General features: G+C 31.4%; 2 protein-coding genes across 2 annotated transcripts; both read left to right on the top strand.

The window, feature by feature from the left end:
• The first annotated feature begins 628 nt into the window (after positions 1–628).
• Positions 629–4,628, top strand: LOC133176873 (uncharacterized). Its single transcript, XM_061311926.1, has 5 exons — positions 629–724; positions 953–1,182; positions 1,874–2,018; positions 3,211–3,362; positions 3,810–4,628. Exons 1-5 carry the CDS (start codon positions 643–645, stop codon positions 3,813–3,815), a joined length of 615 nt encoding a protein of 204 aa, XP_061167910.1. The 5' UTR covers positions 629–642; the 3' UTR covers positions 3,816–4,628.
• An 11,947-nt stretch (positions 4,629–16,575) lies between these two features.
• LOC133176904 (uncharacterized) lies at positions 16,576–20,956 on the top strand. The gene is made up of 4 exons (XM_061311962.1): positions 16,576–16,657; positions 16,740–16,981; positions 17,651–17,795; positions 20,814–20,956. The coding sequence occupies exons 1-4, from the start codon at positions 16,576–16,578 to the stop codon at positions 20,954–20,956; spliced, it is 612 nt and encodes a 203-aa protein (XP_061167946.1).
• Positions 20,957–21,454: the final 498 nt, after the last annotated feature.

Raw genomic sequence — 21,454 nt, 5'->3', positions numbered from 1 at the left:
GTCCTACTTGGGTGACCTTTAAAGATTTAATAATGCATTTATATTTACAATTTAAAAACATATGAAATACATTATAGATTTATTAAATAAATTAATAAATCTAATACTGTAACAATATATTAGAATATGTATCGTACAACATTCATTTTATCTAAAGAACGATATTCAGTTACATTTAATTCATTCATTGTAAGTACAGCTTAATATTCCGATATCCGCCTGAAAGCTTCCTGGTCGCTAAATACACAAGCTGAGTTTTGTCATTATAACGACTTAAATCCATTTTATATCCAAATACTTACTTAGTGTCATACGGATCATGAAATTCTGTACCAGTATAATATATCTATTAATAATTTCTAAATAAGGAATTCTAGACCAATCACATTTCGATGAGAAAACTGCAAGTTTAATTTTCCTTGCAGAAAATAAATGCATTTTTACAGTTTCACGTTTTACTTATCTCAATAATTATTTAAAGGACCATTATTTCTTAATTTTCTTAATACTATGTTATAGCAGTTATTAAAGCCTATATATTTAACATACATGTAATTATGGCATGGCGTACATTTTTATAGTTTATACCTATATCCGTTGAATTGTCTTTCGGTAGGAAGAGGTTATCAATAGGGAAACAAAATGTTAATTGGATATACCATCATCTTTGTGTCATTCTATGCCTGTCATGTAGCAGAAGGAACAGTAATAGAGATTCATGAATGTAAGTTTTATTAGTATTTTGATTAACATGTAGGTCCTAATTGTTTATCTTTTTGTGTGTCTTACAATAAGAATGTACTAGCTGGCAATCTTTGAAAGTTGGAAATAAATAGAATGTAACTCTGAAAAAAAAATGAAAATTGGGGGATAATACTCGCAGTCAAATTTGACACTTACTAGCACAGAAGGTCTTGGTCTTGAAACAATGTTTAACTTATTGTTTTAAAAGATACTTTTGGAGAGGACTGTCCCAGATCAGAAGAAGTTAACGAGTATCGTCAAATACACCTTGAGTACGAAGGACAAAGAGTCAGTTCGTGTTCTTACATGTCCTTCCAAGGACAAGGGAAGAAAATTAGTGATGATTATCAAGTCTGTGTTATAAAAAAATGGTTCGTTGACGGTGACTGCAGCATGGAGATAGTTTTTAGATCTGGTTATGAAGGGAAAAAATTAAAGGTACAATTATTATTGATATTTTTTCATGAGCATTATTAATTCCTAACATTTGTCAAGGGTTCCAATATATAAAATATAAAATGTACATTCATATCAGTTAATTTTTGAAAGCATAATTTTACTTTTTTTTTTTAATAACTTTTTTACCTTATATGAATGGAGTAAAATAAATTCCAGAAGTATTTTCTTCTAATTTTGAATGTTTGTATTTTGTGGTAGAAGGTGTATTTTCTAGAATTAGCTTAAAAGGTGACAGAATTTAAAATTCAATTTTTTAAAAACAAAATTTCCCTAAATATTTTCAATTTCTACATATCGAGAACAAAGGTATGAACATAATATTATACACTCTATAAGCTAAAGCATATGTACATTTGGTATTCAAATCATGAATATGATCAATACCCCCCCCCCCCCCCCCCCGTAAAGTATTACAGTACATGATTGTATTAAATGAATAATACAATCCATGTATAAAGGGGAGGAAATTTTTCAAAGATTTTTCTTCCCTAGAACAGTTAGACTGCATTTTCAGCATCCATATTTACTGTACATGTGAATCAAGTTTGGTTAAGTTTTGACCCCTTGTGATAGATGCAGCTGCAATTTGGGGGTTAAAATTTACACAGTGGGATATATACAATGATCAGTATATGAAAACGAATAAAATTAAACTGCAATTTCTTTACAGAGCTTTACTTGTTCCAGTTCTTATTCAAACACAGAATTCTGCGCCGATTCTGGTGAAAAGCTTTACGTATACTTTAAATCGCGTAATGGAAAATCAACATCCAGTGTCAGTTTCAGATTTCTTATTACAGCTACAAAGCTTGATTGTAAGTATCTTACAAGTTGTAGTTGTGTATACATGATATAGGCGTTATTTATTATCAATGAATAATAAAACATCATTTTTGTTGTAATAATGATAATTAAGGGGAAAAGAAATGTTACTTTCCAAGACATAGATTGAAGAGAGAATAATTTTGTTCAAATATTATAGCAGATGTTTTTAGGCAAACTTAAAGACAAAGCCTTGCTCGAGATAAAACATTTCTGGGAAAAAAAATCATGTTCTTTTTTTACGAAGTTATTTGTCTTAAGGTCAAGATCTAGTAAATTAAAGATGCCTACATATTTTTTTTCAAATTTTAGAAACGAGTTCTTTTAATGATCCATTACAAATATAGCGTTGCAAAATAAGGTGTATCGGGACATAATTTTAAGGTAAACTCAACTAAAATATATATTTTAATCTGGCATTTTCAATGCAAAATGAAGAAAATTAGGTAATAATTTCGTTTTTTTTTTTTTCATTTTAAGAAAGGAAATGTATCAATAGGTTTTTTTCTTATCTTATTGACCTTTACTTTAAAATGATATTGAATTGAATGTAGGTATCGGGGTTACTTTTGACATGATTTCAATGCCATGAAAGTGCTTCATTTTCTACATAATTCTATTACAGTCGTAAAGTAGGGGGAAGATTGAGTCAACTATGATGTCATAATGGATTTAGCACCAAACAGTCTAAACTCATGATTTACTAGATCTTGACCTTAACATATCTTGTAAATATATGGAAAAGTGGGCGTTATCATGTGTTTCCCCCTTTATTGACAACCAAAACACAAAATATGATAAAATATCAGTTCTATACCTTACACAATATACTAAATAAGGAATTAGTCGTGTACATGACATGCATTTATCTTTTTTTAAATATTAAAAAAAAAACACTCCGAGTAGATCTAATTTAAAAGTTCACCCATTCCTATTGAAGTCAGGAGATCTCATTATTAGGATCTTCGACAGACAAATATATTAAAAACATCATTCGAGCAATGAGGAGCAGTGAAAACGGTAACTGTCATAAAATTCTAATTGCATATACTATTTCGATCATTGTCTCACTTGAAGAAGTTGAATAACATGCATTGTAATTGCTAGGTTAAAAAACAAAAATATGTCTCATTAAAAACTATATCATTACGTACATGTGTAAGTGTAAGAGTATTCTTCTTACAGATAGTAACTTAGTTTGGGCCGTTATTGGAGGAGTGATCGGGGGCATCGTGTTAGTTACGTTGCTTACTGCTTTATTTTGCTGGTGTGTTTGTAAAAGGAAGTCAGCATCAGGTCGAGTACTAACCAAGCCAGACAAGTTACAACAAGTTCAGGTAAGTATAAATTGACTGCTGGAGTAATGAATTCGAACAAAACTGAACCAAATTCCGAAGTTTCATTCAATAATTTTTGCATGTTTGAAATAAAAGCTAAAGATATTTATCGCTTCTTTTCAAAGTTTTAAAATTTACATGTTTCAATCGAGATATTGCATGAAACTCTGATTAATAACTCGTAAGTCTTCAAATCAAAGAATCCCTTAAGTAACACACCCTCAAAATCAAACTTCACTTAACAGTTAGTATACGACGGTGATCACATCTGATTACAGCATGAACATGTTGCGCCATTGATAAAATGTGTACATGTAATAATATATATGGATAAATGGGATTTACACATTCAAATTCAATTTTATTACAATTATGAAAATCACAACTGAGTAATTTACTATATGGAAATGGTCTTTTCTTACAACTTTGTTCATTTTATCCACTCAGCTTTGACTCAACAAGCCTATCCGTATACTACACATTCTGCACAACCAACCGGAAACATTGCTCCATTCCCGGCGGCAAACTATTCAACACAGTATTCGGCAGGCTATGGTAAACAACCCTTATGTCAATCCTTGCAAACAGTCGAATGGCAACAAACACAGAAACAACCGTCCGCTCCTCTCCCGCCAAGTTATAATGATGTCATGAACAAGCTTTAGAATTGATTACTGTAATCTGTGGACAAGAAATCAAAAGGCATATAATTATGTATATGACATTATCATAATGTTATATTGCTCTGTTCACCTTATTTATTTTTTACGAAGTATTGAAGAAATGTTATTTTTAAGATATGCATCTGATCTGCTAGATTAGCAATGAACAAAATATGGTTATTATACGCCAGTCCAAGACGGAACGTATTATGGTATTGCGTTCATGTTCGTCCAATCTGGTCATCTGTCTGTTAGTTTTTTTTTTTCGTGTCGTGTATATAGGTCACTTAAAACTTTAATTAACTTGATAAGGCCAAATAAGGCAAATCCCTGTCTGGCTCATAACTAGAAAAAAAATGACCTAGAATCATCAAACTTGGTCAGTTAATGCATCTGAGAAAGTTTAGAAAGAGTGTTGCATACTACATTGAGGTCACTTTGAGCTTTAATAATGGTGTTTTTTTTAATATGTTTTAAGGGAGATACATGTAATCTCTACAAATGTATATAAGAGTACAGCAGTAACCTTATTAAAAATGTTACATCAAGAAAATAAACATTTTTATGATATATATGTGTTTGTATATAACAATTCTCTTTTATAGCAATATTGACATAAATATCCAATAATAATGTGCTACAAAAAATGTAAAAACCTAGTGAAAACATCCCACAACTGGGAGAGAAATTCCACTTTCCTATGGGAGTAATTATCTAAGGCATGGATTTCAAAAAGTTCAGTTGGACATGCAAAAAGCATTTTGCAGAGTCAAACTCCATCTGTCAATATAAAGATTAGTAAATAAGTTTTATATAGGAAAGTTGTCATAATCATTTCTGTTATAGCATCGGTGTTACCCATATGTCTCGGGAATAAGGGAGGGGAATTTAAAATTTTTGCTTTTGGTTGCGATTGATAATATATCTCAAATTTTAAAAAAAAATCTTACTTTATTTTTTATATCAAAACAACCAAATTGGAGAGTACCAAGTATCAGTAAGATGACATATGATTGCAATTAAGTTTTAAAGTCTAACAATAATGATTAGTATATTCATGTTTTATTAGCAGCGGCATTATTCATTGATAAAAAATACAATTAACAACGCTACAGATTGGACATTTGTGTCACTTCAATATAACGAGTTGAGAATTTGTTCTAATTAAAAACTACAGCATAGAAGATGCACATCAAACATTAGGAATAGAGATATCATTGAGATCTTTCTACCAAGATTGACATGATTTGTTTCCTGCTCACTCATCCATTTAAGATTAAAAAAAAAATATTTGTCGGGCGTATCATGCACCTAATGGCGCACATTTTGATTTACTTTTTATGCCCCCGGATCGAAAGATCCCGGGGGTATATTGTTTTTGTCCTGTCTGTCTGTTTGTCTGTTTATCTGTTTGTCTGTTTGTCTGTCTGTCTGTTGTCAACTTTAAACTTGCCCATAACTTTTGATTGGTTGGAGCTATGACTTTTATATTTCACCTGTGTATTCCTTGTGACAAGACATTTCTATGGGTACCATCATATTTGACCTTTTGACCTTGACCTTGGAGTTTGACCCACTTTTGCAAAATTTTATGAGAGTTTAACCTTGGCCATAACTTCTGAACAGTTGGCGCTTGGGTTTCAAACTTCATATGTGTATTTTTTGTGATAAGGCCTTCCTTTGGATACCAACAACTTTGACCTTTTGACCTTGACCTTGGAGTTTGAGCTACTTTTGAAAAACTTTAACCTTGGCCATAACTTTTGAACAGTTGGTGCTTGGGGTTTAAAACTTCACATGTGTATTCCTTGTGACAGGACCTTTATCTGGATATCAACCTCTTTGACCCTTTGACCTTGACCTAGGAGTTTGACCTACTTTTGAAAAACTTTAACCTTGGCCATAACTTTTGAATGGTTGATGCTAGGGCTTTCATACTTCACATAATTATGTAATTCTTGTGACATCACCTTCCTTTGAATACCAAAAACTTTTACCCTTTGACCTTGACGTAGAAGTTTGACCTATTTTTGAAAAACTTTAACCTTGGCCATAATTTTTGAATGGTTGATGCTAGAGCTTTCGTACTCCACATATGTAATCCTTGTGACAAGACCTTTCCTTGGATACCAACCACTTTGACCCTTTGACCTTGACATAGGAATTTGACCTACTTTCGAAAAACTTTAACCTTGGCCAAAACTTTTGAATGGTTGGTGCTAGGGCTTTCATACTTTACATATGTAATCCTTGTGACAAAGCCTTCCTTTGGATACCAACCACTTTGACCCTTTGACCTTGACATAGGAGTTTGACCTACTTTCGAAAAACTTTAACCTTGGCCATAACTTTTGAATGGCTGGTGCTAGGGCTTTCATACTTTACATATGTAATCCTTGTGACAAGACCTTCCTTTGGATACCAACAACTTTGACCTTGACCTTGATGTTTTACTTACTTTTAAAAAACCTTAACCTTCGCCATAACTTTTGAACAGTTGGAGCTAGGGCTTTCAAATTTAACATTTTTTTTATCTTTTGGCCTGGATTTTGACTTGCATTTGTAAAAACTTTAAACTTCGCCATAAGCTGCCATACGGGGGAATCAGTGTTTCACAAACACATCTTGTTTTAAATGTGTTTTTTAATGTTATTTGCGTGATAGTGTTGTTGAAGCTTATTGTAGACCATAATGCACCAAAGGGAGAATATCCTTAAAATAAGTGTCCCTGGTGCAGTTACAATGAAGAGTGCCATACCGTCCTAGTGTTTGTTTAATGTTGATACACTCAGGAATGGTTTTGAGATTTTGAAAAATACACACATTTATTCTACTTTTCTATATGCATAACATTGGCAAATTGTGATCATATATGCCTTTTGCGTTAATGTATTAAGGCAAATCTATCGCATGTAGAGAGAGTAATTTGGATACAAGATTCTTTTTCAAATTTTTGTTTTATGAAGTGCCATTTATGTGGAAAGGGGGAGGGGGGGGGTGACAAAATGTGTTATTTATAGGAACGATACAATAATATTGTTCACCAAAATAAATTAATGAAATTTTTGTCAATATTTTTTTTTACATATTAATAATCATTTACATTTTTTTTTACATATTAATAATCTGAGATCTGTTATTTTTATTTTTATAAATATATTTTTTAAGTAAAATTTTAATGTAACACATAGAGATATTTAAAAAGGCATCAATAATACATGTTTTAACATTTTACTCTCTGATTTTTGCTTCATGATATTTTATATGATGTTATGAATAAAGATGAAAACTTGATAGCATGATTGTATTTTTTAACTTGAAGACTTAATGCCTTGATTCAACTTGTAACATTTCATGACTTAAAGCAACATTTGTTGCCATAGAAAAATAAACAAAAAATTCAATACATCATCTCAAAGAATTTTAAAGTTGTAGATAAAACCTTTCTGAAGTAGTTTTTAGCTTACCTCGACGAAGTTGGAGGAGCTTATGTAATACCCTCGGCGTCGGCATCCCAGGTTAAAGTTTTTGGAGCAGTTTTCTTTTCAAGTACTTCTATGGCCTATATTAGTCAGAGATGCATGGAGGATGCTTCTAGTGTGTTTCATTGTACCAGTCAAGGTTTCAGATGCTGCAATATCAGCTAAAGAATGACCAGGTTAAAGTTTTTGGAGCAGGTTAAAGTTTTTGGAGCAGGTCTCATTTCCAAGTAACTATAAGCCCTATATTGACCAAACTTGCATGGATGATATCTAAGGATGCACACTACTGGACTTGCTTCGGATGCTGGATCTGACCTACATTTTCCGGATGAGTGACTAGGTTAAAGTTTTTGGAGTAGAACTCATTTCCAAGTAACTATAAGCCCTATATTGACCAAACTTGCATGGATGATATCTAAGGATGCACACTACTGGACTTGCTTCGGATGCTGTATCTGACCTACATTTTCCGAATGAGTAACCATGTTAAAGGTTTTGGAGCAGATGTCATTTCCAAGTAACTATAAGCCCTGTATTGACTAAACTTGCATGGATGATACATCCAAGGATGTACACTACTGGACTTGCTTCGGATGCTGTATCTGACCTACATTTTCCGGATGAGTAACCAGGTTAAAGTTTTAGGAGCAGATCTCATTTCCAAGTAACTATAAGGCCTATCTGAACCAAACTTGCATGGATGATGCACCAAGGGACGAACAATCTCAGACTTGCTTTGGATGCTGGATTTGACTTACATTTTCTGGATGAGTGACTAGTTTTAAGTTTTCAGATAAGTATATTCCCAAGTAACTGCAAGCCCTATCCGACCAAAATTGCATAAATGTTGCATCTAGGGATGCATGCTCCTAGATTATTATTTTAGTGTGGGACTTTGCCTTATTTAAAGACAACATTCGTTGAGGTGAGCTCTGTAATCTCTGATTCCCTATGTTTTTTATTTGGTCATAAGAATATGAGAGTAAAATATCATCAACAGTGAAAAATTTCTTTCCGCGAAGCAAGTTTTAGCAGAAAGCTTTTCCAAAAGCTCAACTATTGAATAAGAAATATCCTCAAACACACATATTGTAATGGAAAGGAATATAGGAATCACCATGTAAACAGTCTAACAGTGTCTTCAACATTGAAGTAGAGGAACAACGGCAGCTCTTACAAATTATAAAGGTTGCCATAAACCAGATGGTTTATACACTTACCTAAGATCCTGACGACTAGGTCTACGTAACCAGGGATGACATTACTGTCCTGTTTTGACCATAACTTTGAAGTCGGCCAAGTTGTCAGGTTATAACTTTTACTTGGAGAACCATTATAGGATCTGGATGATGGTTCATATTTTCGACAATATTTGCTTATATGATAAGAGTATATCTTAAACTTCTAAATTAATGTTATTTTGGGAAGGATGAAGGTATTATGTTTCTAAAAAGTGTGATATTTTTGTCTAGACCGTGTCTTATTGTACTTTAAAGACATAAGAAGTTAAATCTAAACAAAGGACTCTCATGAACTGAAAGCACTAGCAATGATTTTATAAAAAGCCGTAGAGATCGCACAATTTTGAACCTTTTACTAGAACACAAAATAATGTGCCTACATGTATGTTACAGAGATGTAAAAGGTCCTACTTCACACAATGGTGCCTTTTCACCTTGGGATACCTTGAGAGCTTTAATCAGTTATTTCAGCAAAATATCTATGTGTACCTGAAATCTTGATCAGTTTTTGTAATATGTTCGTATCTTCATCATCGTATGAGATATCAATGAGTTGAAAGCTAAGAATACAGATATCCAAAAGATCTTTTTATGGTTAACCGTTCAGTAAGAGGTCAGTTTAGTGTCTTAAAAATATAACTCATGCATCATTTAAATGGATTTTTAATACGTTTTGTAAAGAGGCAAAACTTCAGCCTAGAGTTCAAAAATAATTTCGAGATATCAAAATTACACTAAAGCAGTGTTGTGTCAAAGGTCAGTCAAGGATCTAAACTATTGGGAAAATAACATAAACGTTACTCTCTGGAATTGCATTGCATGCTTCTTTACTTGTACTTGACCGGTTTCCGTTGACTTTGGTCACAGCTGGACAACTCCTAGCTGAAACAGATAATCTCCTAAACTGCACGTAGTCTGGGCTTACGGCCGACAAAGGCATAAAACTACGAGTAACAGTTGAAAAGGAATGCAAAAGGCACAAAACTCCCATATTGTGATGAAATTTAATAGATTTTTTTACCCCTTCTTTCATTTTCGTCTTGGCTTACTGGGTTATCAATGCACTTTAGAGTGCAATATTCGACTTAGATTGCAATGTCAGGCTAATATTAACTTTATGGTCGGGATCTCAGCATGGACTATCTAGCATACGGTAGTGTAGCCAGTGGTAGAACAATTCAAAGAATGGTTCAGGTTTCGAAAATCTTAATAAAGATATCGTTTTAAAAAAATGAAATATCATGGCTAGGCTAGAAGTGCTGGTCGTTAGTAAAAAAAAAAAAAAAAAAAAGCGGGACTTGACTAGGATGAAAAATCATGTAACCGTCTGACCAGGGTCTTAAACTCGCAAACCACATTCACACAAACTCTTTCATACCCCATACTCGTACATACCGAAGTAGCACAAGTTGCATTTTTTATTTTATTTATACATAACTCTGGATACAATAAGAAGAGGAAGAAAGAATGGCAGAGGAGATCCGTGATATAGAGCGCGAATGCCTGAATTACAGTGTATGATTGCTTGATATTTTGAAGAGGCGTCACTCTGGCCTTAAAGGCCTACATTAAGACGTGAATGGATCACATTATCACTAATCAGAACACATTTTACAGGGTCCCTCTTAATCAATGTTTGAAATTAAACATTACACATCTTGCATCAGAGTCAACGTATGCCGAAAAGCAGTTCGGGTATTGAATACCTCACAAAAATATTTCTGTTGTCTTGAGAGAAGTAAGTTCTGCCTTCAGGGTTCCTATAATCATTCACAAATATATTTATTTTGTAAAATATTTATATCAATTCAAATGATAATATTCATTTAACTTAGCGTGAGTAAAACAAGAGATGTTCAATATCTTCTTTATTTCCAGGTGTACATTATATTTGTTTTCTGTCAATATCGTTAAATTTAACTTGACTTGAATTTGACTATACATTTGACGAGCTTATTTACTTTTTCCAACTTCCGGTGTGCATAGTTTAACTTTTACGAGTATGTGGACGTATGCCTTGTTTGCCAATCACAGCTGCTGAGTGGAGTCAGTTTTCGAATGGCTTTGTGCACAATGGTACTTTCCTTAGGACTTTTGATGCATAGGAAAGTGTGCATATTTGCGTGAGAAAATCCTCCTGGTTCAGTTCAATAATTTAATACTGTAGTTCCTCAGTTGATACATTGCATGGATGTAATGGTGAATGATTAATTCAAATGCAAAAACTTATTTTCAAAACTTAATGAAGGTTATATAAACTCGTATAGGTATAGTTCTACATTTTTGATTACAAATGATATGTGAGGTTAAAAAAAGGATAAACTCAATTCTATAATTTATATATAACAAATAGTAAAAATATTCCTCTTTAATGTGTTCAAAAGCAGTGGTACATTATAGAGCATACATGTATAAATAAAAACCTATGAAAATATAACAACCCGGAAGATGTTCTGTGAAAATATGTCAGTGAAACAATATATCTTGACTAAAATGATACAGATTTTCGCCCATGATGTAACCTGTATTGTTATTTTTTTGTGTATACAGTATAGTATATCATCCATGACATAGGGTGTATAACCATCAGCAAAAATGGTGGTAGGGATTGAAGGCTGATGAAACTTTTGACGGAAAATTAAAGTGGAAAGAATTATCCATAAGTAATGAATTGATGAAGTTTTAACAAAGGAAGAAATTTTTCCACTGTAGCACCAAGCAGAATTAAGAGACTTCAGGTATGCATGAAATTCTAACATACATATATATGTAGTACTGTATACCCCAATGAAAAAAATTCGGTTCAGTTAAATTTCCCATTTATTGAGATAATTAAAAGAGAGATATTGAGATTCGCAGGAATTAATCACTTTCAATTACCAGCTTTGAACTTCTGGAAGTGATTGAATTCTTGCATTTCATTGACTTGAATCAGATCCTTTTCCATTTTTATCCTTTCAGATTCAATTATGAAAAGGTTCCTTGGAGTTTTCATATGATGGTTTTAATAAAATGCTCGTGACTGAACGCAATATATTCGTTAGCGTTACAATGAATTAATATATGAGCAAAAATCAACAAGTATCAAGGCCGTCAAAGTGCCGGGGGGTGGGGGTGGGGTGGGGGTGGGGGGGGGGGTTGCACCCATTTAAGAAAAGATTCGCACAAAATATCTATCTGAAACAAAAAATAAATGTTTAAATCAATGCTGCTCAGATTTTGTTTTTTGTTTTTTTTTTTTTTTTATATGTATTGGGGAAAATCCTGCAAGTATGCAACAGAACTAACCAAAATGATACCAATTTATAAAAATAATTCTGCTTCAGTGAAAAGAAACTCCCTTCAGACGCCCCTTTTCAAAAACCTGTCGAGTATAGTTTTTCAGAATTTTTAGCAACTTTTGTTTGACCAAGTTGTGGTCATGGCTGATGTTGAAAAATGTTTTATACCATGTCAAGAGTGCAACAGAAAAAATGTAGTGCGCCAAAAAATTCTGTAAGACAATTAAGTCAAAAAAAGAAATTTCAAAGTGTGAAACAATAACTGATATACAATTTAAAGCTTAAAAAATGTTGTATAAATCAGCCAAGTACCTGTGCATACCCAATAATATCAAGAATACAACATTTGATGGTTTGCTCCCCAGCATGAAAAAACTTTTCAGTACTGTACATGATTCTCTGACTATTATTTTGGAAAATAAAGACACAAAGAACATTTTTATCAAATCGATTTGTCAATTACTGGGTCAGATCTATATGTCTATGGTCAGGAGCGCAATACATTTTTTAAAGATTCAAGTTATCTGATGAAAAGACTTCTATTCATACTAATAAATATTCTTTAATTACTAATTATCTATTTGAATAATTTAGTGCTAAATTATTGACAGTTCATTATTAAAATCCTTCTCTTTTACAATTTTATCAATGCAGATGTGTTTTTATCTTTTCTTAGATTTTTTATGAATGTAAAATATATACACACTGAAAAAAGGTTATAAAATTCAAATAATTTCACCTTAACTTCATTGAAACAACAGAACAAGTTTTGATGTAATTTTTGCCTTACAATTCTACTTTAAAGATTCCCAAGCTGTTGGTCAGGAGTGCAACAAAAACGTCACAAATATTGCTTATCAAATATGAATGAATATAATGGAAAAAAAATGATGAGTAAAATGTTTCTGTTTGAACTGTGAGTTGCTTACAGTGTATTTCCTGTGAAGGAAACTATACTATAAAATAGTAAAATACATTTTATCTTCTTAATATATATTTTAACTAGTCTTTTTTTTATATATAAATCGGAATAATTCAATAATATATAATATATATTAAGATATAAAGCCAAGTTTAAATACATTCGAGTGTTTAAATTATGAAGCATTGGACTATGAATATTGCACAATATTGTTACCACTTGATGTAGCCAACACTTTGTGAGTTTTTGTGTTCTATGGTTTTAATTCAAATTTTCTGCAGTCAGGAGTGCAACAAAACTGTTTTATAATTATCAATGATCTTCATTTACCTTTACTAAAACTACATTGAAAAAAAAAAATTTTTTGATCCTATTTGATGTTCAAAACATTGTCTATCAACAAATTACATATATATTGTTTGGACAGTTTGCAGTCAATTCAGAGAATATTTTTTATCACTTAACATATATTTTTAATACTATATATATATATTACACATTGCTAATAATCGTGTTTTGAAGTCTTGAAAATATGAAAAACTTGTCGTAAATGATACATAATATCAAAACGATGAACTGATTTAAATGAGTTATAATTGTGTGTTATAATTTTCAAAACAATATTAAATAAAATACATCTCAGATGTCAGGAGTAGAAAAGGGTCAGTTCAAAATCGAGTATTTTTGTAAGAAAACTTGTATCAAAAAATTCTATATCAAATATATCAAATATATATCAATATCAATATCAATAAATATCAAAATTCTTTTTGGTTTAGATATAAAGAATTGACTTAAATGGACAAAAAAGTGATTTTGGGGGAGTTTTATTGTTAGATATTTCTTTCATATTAAAACTTTTCAAACCAGAATTGAAAAAAAATAATGTAAAATAACAATCAAAAGACCAATTTCTGTCACATATACAAGATTATGATTATTTTTATGTATTTTAGAAAGTCTTTTAGGATGTAGTAATATTTTCTTTTTTCAAATAAAGTTTTACTAATAAAAATTCTGAAACTTTTTATGCAATTACAATTATCTATTCTATTGTCACTTAAAAATCATAAGTAGAATGAATGTATATTATGATGATATAAGTGAAGAATATGTTATGGTTAGTTGAATTTAAAAAAAAAATCAAGTTGGTGATTATTATTTCTGAATTTCACCCATATACTTTTATTTCATGTCAATGCAGAGACATGAATAACACGCTGCTTATATGTTTGTTAAATCATAGTCAATCTATTATTTTTTTTTTTAATTTTTCAAATTCTGTACTCACCGAAGACGAATGTTCTACGATCCCACTCACTGTATAGTTTATTCCTTCGATTTTGAACGTATACGCCAACCACTCAACACCCAGTGATAGGGCTAAATTTTGAATACGTCAGTTTATGTATACGTACCAAAGTCGTCTCTACTGTATCATGTAATTTTTATTCTTATTATATATTTATTAATATGGCTTATGATAATTAATGGAAAATAATAGTGCAACTGTATTCAGGTATACGATTTTGCACTAGAAAATAATCTTTACACTAGTTCTCTCTAATAATAATATGAATAGATTCATAATTTTTAGATTTGTCTAATTGCAAATGAAAACTCTAGAAGTGTTACATGTATGTAAATGATCCCATAATGTATTATTACAACAAAATTAATCTTGACTGGGTATCAAGAATGTAAGAAGGTTTCCCGCTGTATAAATTTTCCTCCTCATTTCATTCAAACTTTTCACCAATGAAAAAAACAGGTCAATGGCGTGACCAGGAAGAAAAAATAATCGCCCTCTTTGTTAAAAATACTCCAGTGCAACATTATATTTCTTGTAAAATTGTACATTTAATCCTTAAAAATGTAATTTGAATTTTTATCTTGCATGGTTGTAACAAGTAAAATAAATTTTGCTATAGAGGGTTCCAAATTATGTACAATGTTGTATCAATGTGTAAAGACTGGATAAACAAAGAATTTATAAATTTTATTTGAATAATGAGGAAGATGTGTCTTATTCTTTCTTTCAACCAGGAAAACGTTTGTTATTAAGGTATGCATCAATTTTTAACCTTATATTATTTTATTTCATAAATGAGAACTTATATAGATGTACACTTGCGTCTTCTCCAGTTTATATGCAGAAAATCTAGAGTGATTTATAAATTATGATGAGAGACCCCCTAAGTCCTTCTCTGATTAGTAGGTATCTATTCATTGTGTACAGGTATCTTGCATATTACTAATAATCAAAATACATGACTGTACTTGATACCCAAGCCAAAGAGTAACACTGACCTTAATGCATGTATTACATTAATTCTTCTCTTAAGAAATTCACAACTATCTATAGCAATCTTGATTGTTATACAATTATGGATAGTTTTGAATTTCTTAAATAATAAAACTTTAATGTAACACACGAAATAACAAAAAAATTTGTGTAACTGAAATGTCATAATGTAACCCATTCTTCTTCAACCCGCCCCTCATCTTTCAAATCTAAATTTTAATCCAACTGTTTTGATAATAAGTATTTGAATTCGTTCTTCGTTATACATGTATTTTACAAATGAATCATATAATATTATTACCATGATAGACACATGTAATATAATCATAAGATATTGAAGTGCATTTCTATATTTCATCAAATTATGCTATTTTATCATGCCAAACGCCTTCAGTCAAAATCAAGTTAACTTGTAATAAACTGTTTTTACCAAAATATTGCACAACAAAGAAAGAGGACATTTTAAAAACATATAATCCGTGTAATTATAAATCACCAGATACATTAAAAGCCTCAATAAACAAATTTAACATTAATCCTAATTTAACGACATTGGCAAGTAGAGTGTGAAAGAATAATGCGAAAGGATCTCTACACAAGTAATTGAATCCGGTCCTGTGTATGACAATATTTTTGGTGTTCCAGTATTAGGCATGCATGTGTATTAACCCCTTGTTCAGTTTTATAGCTTTTATAGTTGCAGAATTGGGTGTATTATCAAGTTACCTTTATGAAGACCACACCTTGGAAGGAAATATTAAAAGAATTGTAAGCGAAAAGCTTCCTTTAGATCTTTAAATTAAAATGTACCCACTTCCAGCTATGTACAAACAATATATCACAAGGGGACAAAATCACTATAATATTGCAGATATCGATTTTGCACTTGGTTAATTTCAATTTGTTATTTTTACAACTCAATTTGACACGATTTCAGTAATGAATTCTGTTGCAGGTAGGATTGGAATGTTTATAGAACAGTGTCCAAACAACCTTACAAGTCTTTGTTTTCACCATTAATTTGATCAGTATTACTTCTATATATTTGCAAAGGTTTTATGCGATCAGTTGAAGTTATTTTTGCAACCTTTTTAGGTAATAAAGAGCTCTAATATACTAGTGATTACCTGCACTCGAGATTTCACCAATTTAATGCCTTAGATTAACGTTAAAAGTTACTGATTTGACCAAAGAACGTTTAATTGACATAATGCAGTGATCCCTTTTCATGTAACAAAAGTAACCAATTTTGAAAACTTAATTTATCGATTCACTCATACAGTAAATAAAGAAAATATATATTTCTATTTCAGAACAAATATGGTAAATCGTCCGTTAATATACGCAATTGTGTACACTGTGTTGACTTTTACATTTGTCGATGCAGCAGAACATGAAATATGTAAGTAATATTTTAAAATACATTTATGATTTGTAATCAAAACAGGGAATTTTTAACATTTTCGAATCCAATTTTGTTTCAGTTCAGTTTGGAAAGATTTGCTCTCTACGACCTCAGCAAATAACAGAGGATTTGCCTTTTTACGTGTATTATGATAGTATGTTTGAAACTGGACCTATATGGTGTTCATATATAGGATTTAGTGCTCGTGGTGCCAATTCCAGAGACAAATATCAAATATGCACGACCCTTCATACATTTCGTGACCCAATGTGCTCTGTGAAAGTATCCCTTAGAAACAGCTTGAATGGAACAGCATTGAGGGTATGAATTTAATTGATTTCATCCTTAATTAAGCTAAAAATATCATACACGATACAATTTTCTGAATGCATTTCCATTGTTCTGTATATAAAATGTAATCAAGACACAACGTGAATATAAGTTTATAACTGAGTAAATATGGGTACCTGTACATGCAGGAATGATAAGAAGTGAAGCTCTTTTAATTATTTTCTACTTTTGCAATTTATATTTCATTATAGTATTTGAAAGGAATATTTTTAAATATAATTGTACAGTGTCGTAGTATGCACGCTGAAAATGGATATTAAGGACAAGTGCTACATACAAAAAATGGATGCTTAAGTTGATATATATTTTCGGACGTATTTTTGTTGTAAATGATACATATACACTGTATCAAATCTCTAAATTATTATGAAATTGTAGATTTCTATCATGTTTAACTTTCTTCCTTTTTGCCACCCCCTTATAAATTTATACTTTTTTTTAATCAAATTATAGGACGTTACTGAGAAACGTTGAATGAAAGATATAACTTAATGCGGCTAATTTTATTTTACTTATATGAGCAGATTAAGTTGTTACTTTCTTGATTTGTTTGTATCATTTGTACTAAAGTTTTTTTTTTTTTGAAGTTCAGTCCATATGTACCGACATGTACATATATCTATGATTTCTCAATTCCAGACATTTTCCTGCACTGAAACATCGAAATCTAAATTCTGTGTGACGCAAGGAGAGGATCTTTACATTGTGTTGGATTTTATGTCTTCTGTGGAAGAGAAACCTGCGGAATTTATATTTTATGTGGATGCAACGAAGACTTATAATCGTTAGTTTCATATACTAGTGAATATATATATATATATATATATATATATATATATATATATATATATATATATATATATATATATATATATATATATATATATATATATTAGGGATGTCAATTTTGTTAATAATTCATATTCGAATATTCAATGAAAGTATTCGAATATTTGATAAAATAAATAAAATCTGTTTTATTTTAAATATGCATCACCCTACTCTCATGAAGGGTTTAGCATAGGTGTACTTATATTGGAAGTAAAATTGTATGAAAACTTTTGTAGGTGTAAAATAAGAAATTCCATTTGATATTTGTCAATGCTTGAAATTAATAATTGATTTAAATGTAGAAAAGAGTCATATTAACAAACAAAACCTGCGTATTTATAGTAGCTTCAACTGAGGAACCAGTCGTCTTACCAAAGGCAAGATAGTCGTTACGGTATACTGTTTAGAATTCAATACTTGTAATAAATTACAATTATCTGGCAGGCCTAATAAGAGATATAATAGTAATCTTTGATACAATGTTTTTTTTAAATATGAACAAATATTTCCATAGACAATTTTCATAGATAATTAACTAATTTCCCGATAATGAATAAAAAATTCAGGATTATGTACAACCCGAGATAATCAAGTAATTTACACATTTATTTTGAAATTGAGCCCCTTACATTAATTACAGACTAATTCTATCGGACATTCATTCAATAATCAATTAAATTTATTTTGATAAGTATACTCTTCACGTCTTTTAGACATTCTAAGAAGGATTTCCTTTTGTTGTTCTCGATTCTAGATCCGATCGTACAATGTATCTAGCTAATAAAACTATGAAAGTAATTTTTGTATTATACATAAAGCATTATTGTATAATTCTTTAACACCTTACTCAAAAAACAAATAATTTAGTAAATCTATAAGATTAGAAAGTGGTGAAAGAAATCAGGCGAAATCGAATTGATCGCTAGTAAATTAAACAGGGATAATTCCAGCACTGTTCTAATCAAAATTTATTTAATCACAGTACTTCTTTTTATTAAATCTGAAAAACACCGAATATTCAAATCTTAAATTCATATTCGAATATCAACTCATCGAATGAATATTCGAATGTTCGAATATTCGTTGCCATCCCTAATATATATATATATATATATATATATATATATATATATATATATATATATATATATATATATATATATATATATATATATATATATATATATATATATATATATATATATATACACACACACACACAAGTTGTCTTAGAGTATAAAATAATGAACTGCTTTCTTAAGTTTTTCCTACTCTTTAGTACCTTTTTCATCAATATACACAAATTGACATACATGTTTACCTTACGGCGCACGGATACATGTAATTGTGTCAAATTCTAAAGCAACGTCACGTTTCATCTTAGCTGTTAAATTTTGGATAAACCCCATTTAAATTCCAGGATCCCACTGATGCCCATACTCAACTTCCCCTTTATTCCTCCATAAACAGCCGAGGGACCAATCTCGCACACACATGGGACCTTTTGAAGATTTGATTTAGTAAGTTATGGAAGGTATTCTCACTTTCATCTGAACTAAATATGCGGTCTATTTTCAACGGTCTGCAGTGATTGCGTCTTTTGTTAGTTCCATGCATTAGCCGATTGGTCTGTATGTTTCGTGCTACCCGGGGGCTCGATAAAAAAAACATTAAAAATGCCCATCCACTTGAATACTAAAGTATAAATGATATTTTTTTATATTTTGTTATCTACTGTTATCATTTAAAATCTCTTAAGGCTTCATTACTTAATTTGCGCGCGTGGCGAAGGGGTAACCGCGTTCCCTCCAGAGTCGCGGAATAAGGAGATGATCCTTACGTCGCGGGTTCCAATCCCACTGTGGGACGTGGAGACCGGTCCTTCGGGTGAGACCGTATAAACCGAGGTCCCGTGTCGCAGTGGGTGCTGGCACGAAAAAGATCCCTCACTGCACAATGGCCCTAATTTAAGTGCCGAGTATAGGTCAAAATTTGTAGCTTTCTTTAGAGGGACGTTAAACAACAAACAAAGAAACTTAATCTACAGGTAACTGAACTGTTCTCCGGTGCGCCGTAAAGTCATCAAACGTCGCCATTTTTCTCGTGTTTACCACTTTCACATTTGATATGCTCTGAAAATTGCCAAACCTTAGCAAATGCCTTGAAATTTTCCAAATGACGATATAATAGATAGTAAATTAAAAATAAGATAATTTTCCCCAATCTTATTTATTTACTACTTTAATTTCGAGATTAATATTCACGTATTCTCTTATAAGTCGCCTTAGGACTACACCCGGTGCGCATTCAAGTATAAGAAAATCCTTATTTTTGCCTATAATTTATCAAAAATATTAAAATGCACCTGAATATGACAAAAAAAAAACATTTGATGAAAATTTCAGTTTTAGTTCGCGCATTATTTTTTGATGAAAACGCGATGTCCACGATTTTACCGGACAAGTCTCGTATTTATTTATTTATTTATTTATTTATTTATTTTTTTATTTATTCATTTGATACTGTGTTACAAATTAATTAAATACGAAAAAATTCATTTTAGGACAACTAAGGGGAAACCAGAGATATAAAAACTGTATATCTAAATAGTAAATTAAGTTAAAATAGACAATATTTGTCACGATTATCGATATCGTAATTTCATTATCTTGAAAACTCTGGTATTAAAATTCTAAAACATAAAGCGACCTTCTGGATGGTCCTTGATTTAAGTTTGTATTTTTGTACTCTTGTGTCCATACATTTAAACACTGCGAACAAATTCCAGCTACCTAAATTATTTGAAATACCAAACTTTCCTATGTCAAGTCCTACATTTGTTTCATTTCAGATACCATTAAGCTAATCTTATACCTGTGTATGTCAAGCCTTTCGTGTGTGAAATTGTAGATATAGCCACTGTAAGTTTATACCTGTGCATGTTAATTCTGTCATTTGTATAATATTGTAGATATTGCCACCGTGGCAGGTGTATCTGTAGGCGTTGCCGCCATCTGCATTGTCATTTTCGTGTTAATTGTTGTGAAGTGCAGAAATCGCAAGTCACATAGTCCTTTATTGAGAAACAGGTTCAGAAATACGTCAGGTAAATGAAAAAAAAAGGTTACAAGTAATTTATGTACACCAGTCATAAAATATGCAAGCAAAATTTCTTCATGGACAGATCAATTCTGGGTTAAATATGACGGACTGTATTATTATTAGGTCACCTGAGTCACTCAGGTGACCTATTGCTATCTGTTTTCGTCCGTCGTCGTGCGTCGTGTGTTAACATTTGAACATTTTCAGCTTCTTCTCTGAAACCGCTGAACCAATTTCAGCCAATTTTAGCATATGCATGGTATCTATGTGTGAAGGGAAACAAAATTTGTGAATTTCATGATCCCTGCTCCCCTGGGGCCTGAGAGGTGGGGCTAAAACCACCAAAATTAGTGCAATCTTTAAAAATCTTCTTCTTTACTCCTGGACATCAAGCAGTCAAACTGTTGGCATAATTGTAATAAGCATTGAGCCCTCTACCAAAATTGTGAAATTCATGGCCCCAGGGTCAGGAGTTCTGGTGCTGGGGCGGGGCTATATAGATCATATAGT

This window comes from Saccostrea echinata, unplaced genomic scaffold, assembly GCF_033153115.1.
Source record: "Saccostrea echinata isolate AGI-Se365-2 ecotype Australia unplaced genomic scaffold, CSIRO_AGI_Sech_v1 ptg000084l, whole genome shotgun sequence".
NCBI lineage: Eukaryota > Metazoa > Mollusca > Bivalvia > Ostreida > Ostreidae > Saccostrea > Saccostrea echinata.
Note: the sequence above shows the minus strand (reverse complement) of the source record. Positions and strands in the feature narration are given on the sequence as shown.

Bases quoted from the DNA above. Each gene is read 5' to 3' on its own strand.
- LOC133176873 (XM_061311926.1), top strand. From the start codon at position 643: ATGTTAATTGGATATACCATCATCTTTGTGTCATTCTATGCCTGTCAT. The intron at 1,183-1,873 runs GTACAATTATTA...ATTTCTTTACAG, and splicing joins ATGAAGGGAAAAAATTAAAG to AGCTTTACTTGTTCCAGTTC. The intron at 2,019-3,210 runs GTAAGTATCTTA...TTCTTCTTACAG, and splicing joins TACAGCTACAAAGCTTGATT to ATAGTAACTTAGTTTGGGCC.
- LOC133176904 (XM_061311962.1), top strand. From the start codon at position 16,576: ATGGTAAATCGTCCGTTAATATACGCAATTGTGTACACTGTGTTGACT. The intron at 16,658-16,739 runs GTAAGTAATATT...ATTTTGTTTCAG, and splicing joins TGCAGCAGAACATGAAATAT to TTCAGTTTGGAAAGATTTGC. The intron at 17,796-20,813 runs GTTAGTTTCATA...ATAATATTGTAG, and splicing joins TGCAACGAAGACTTATAATC to ATATTGCCACCGTGGCAGGT.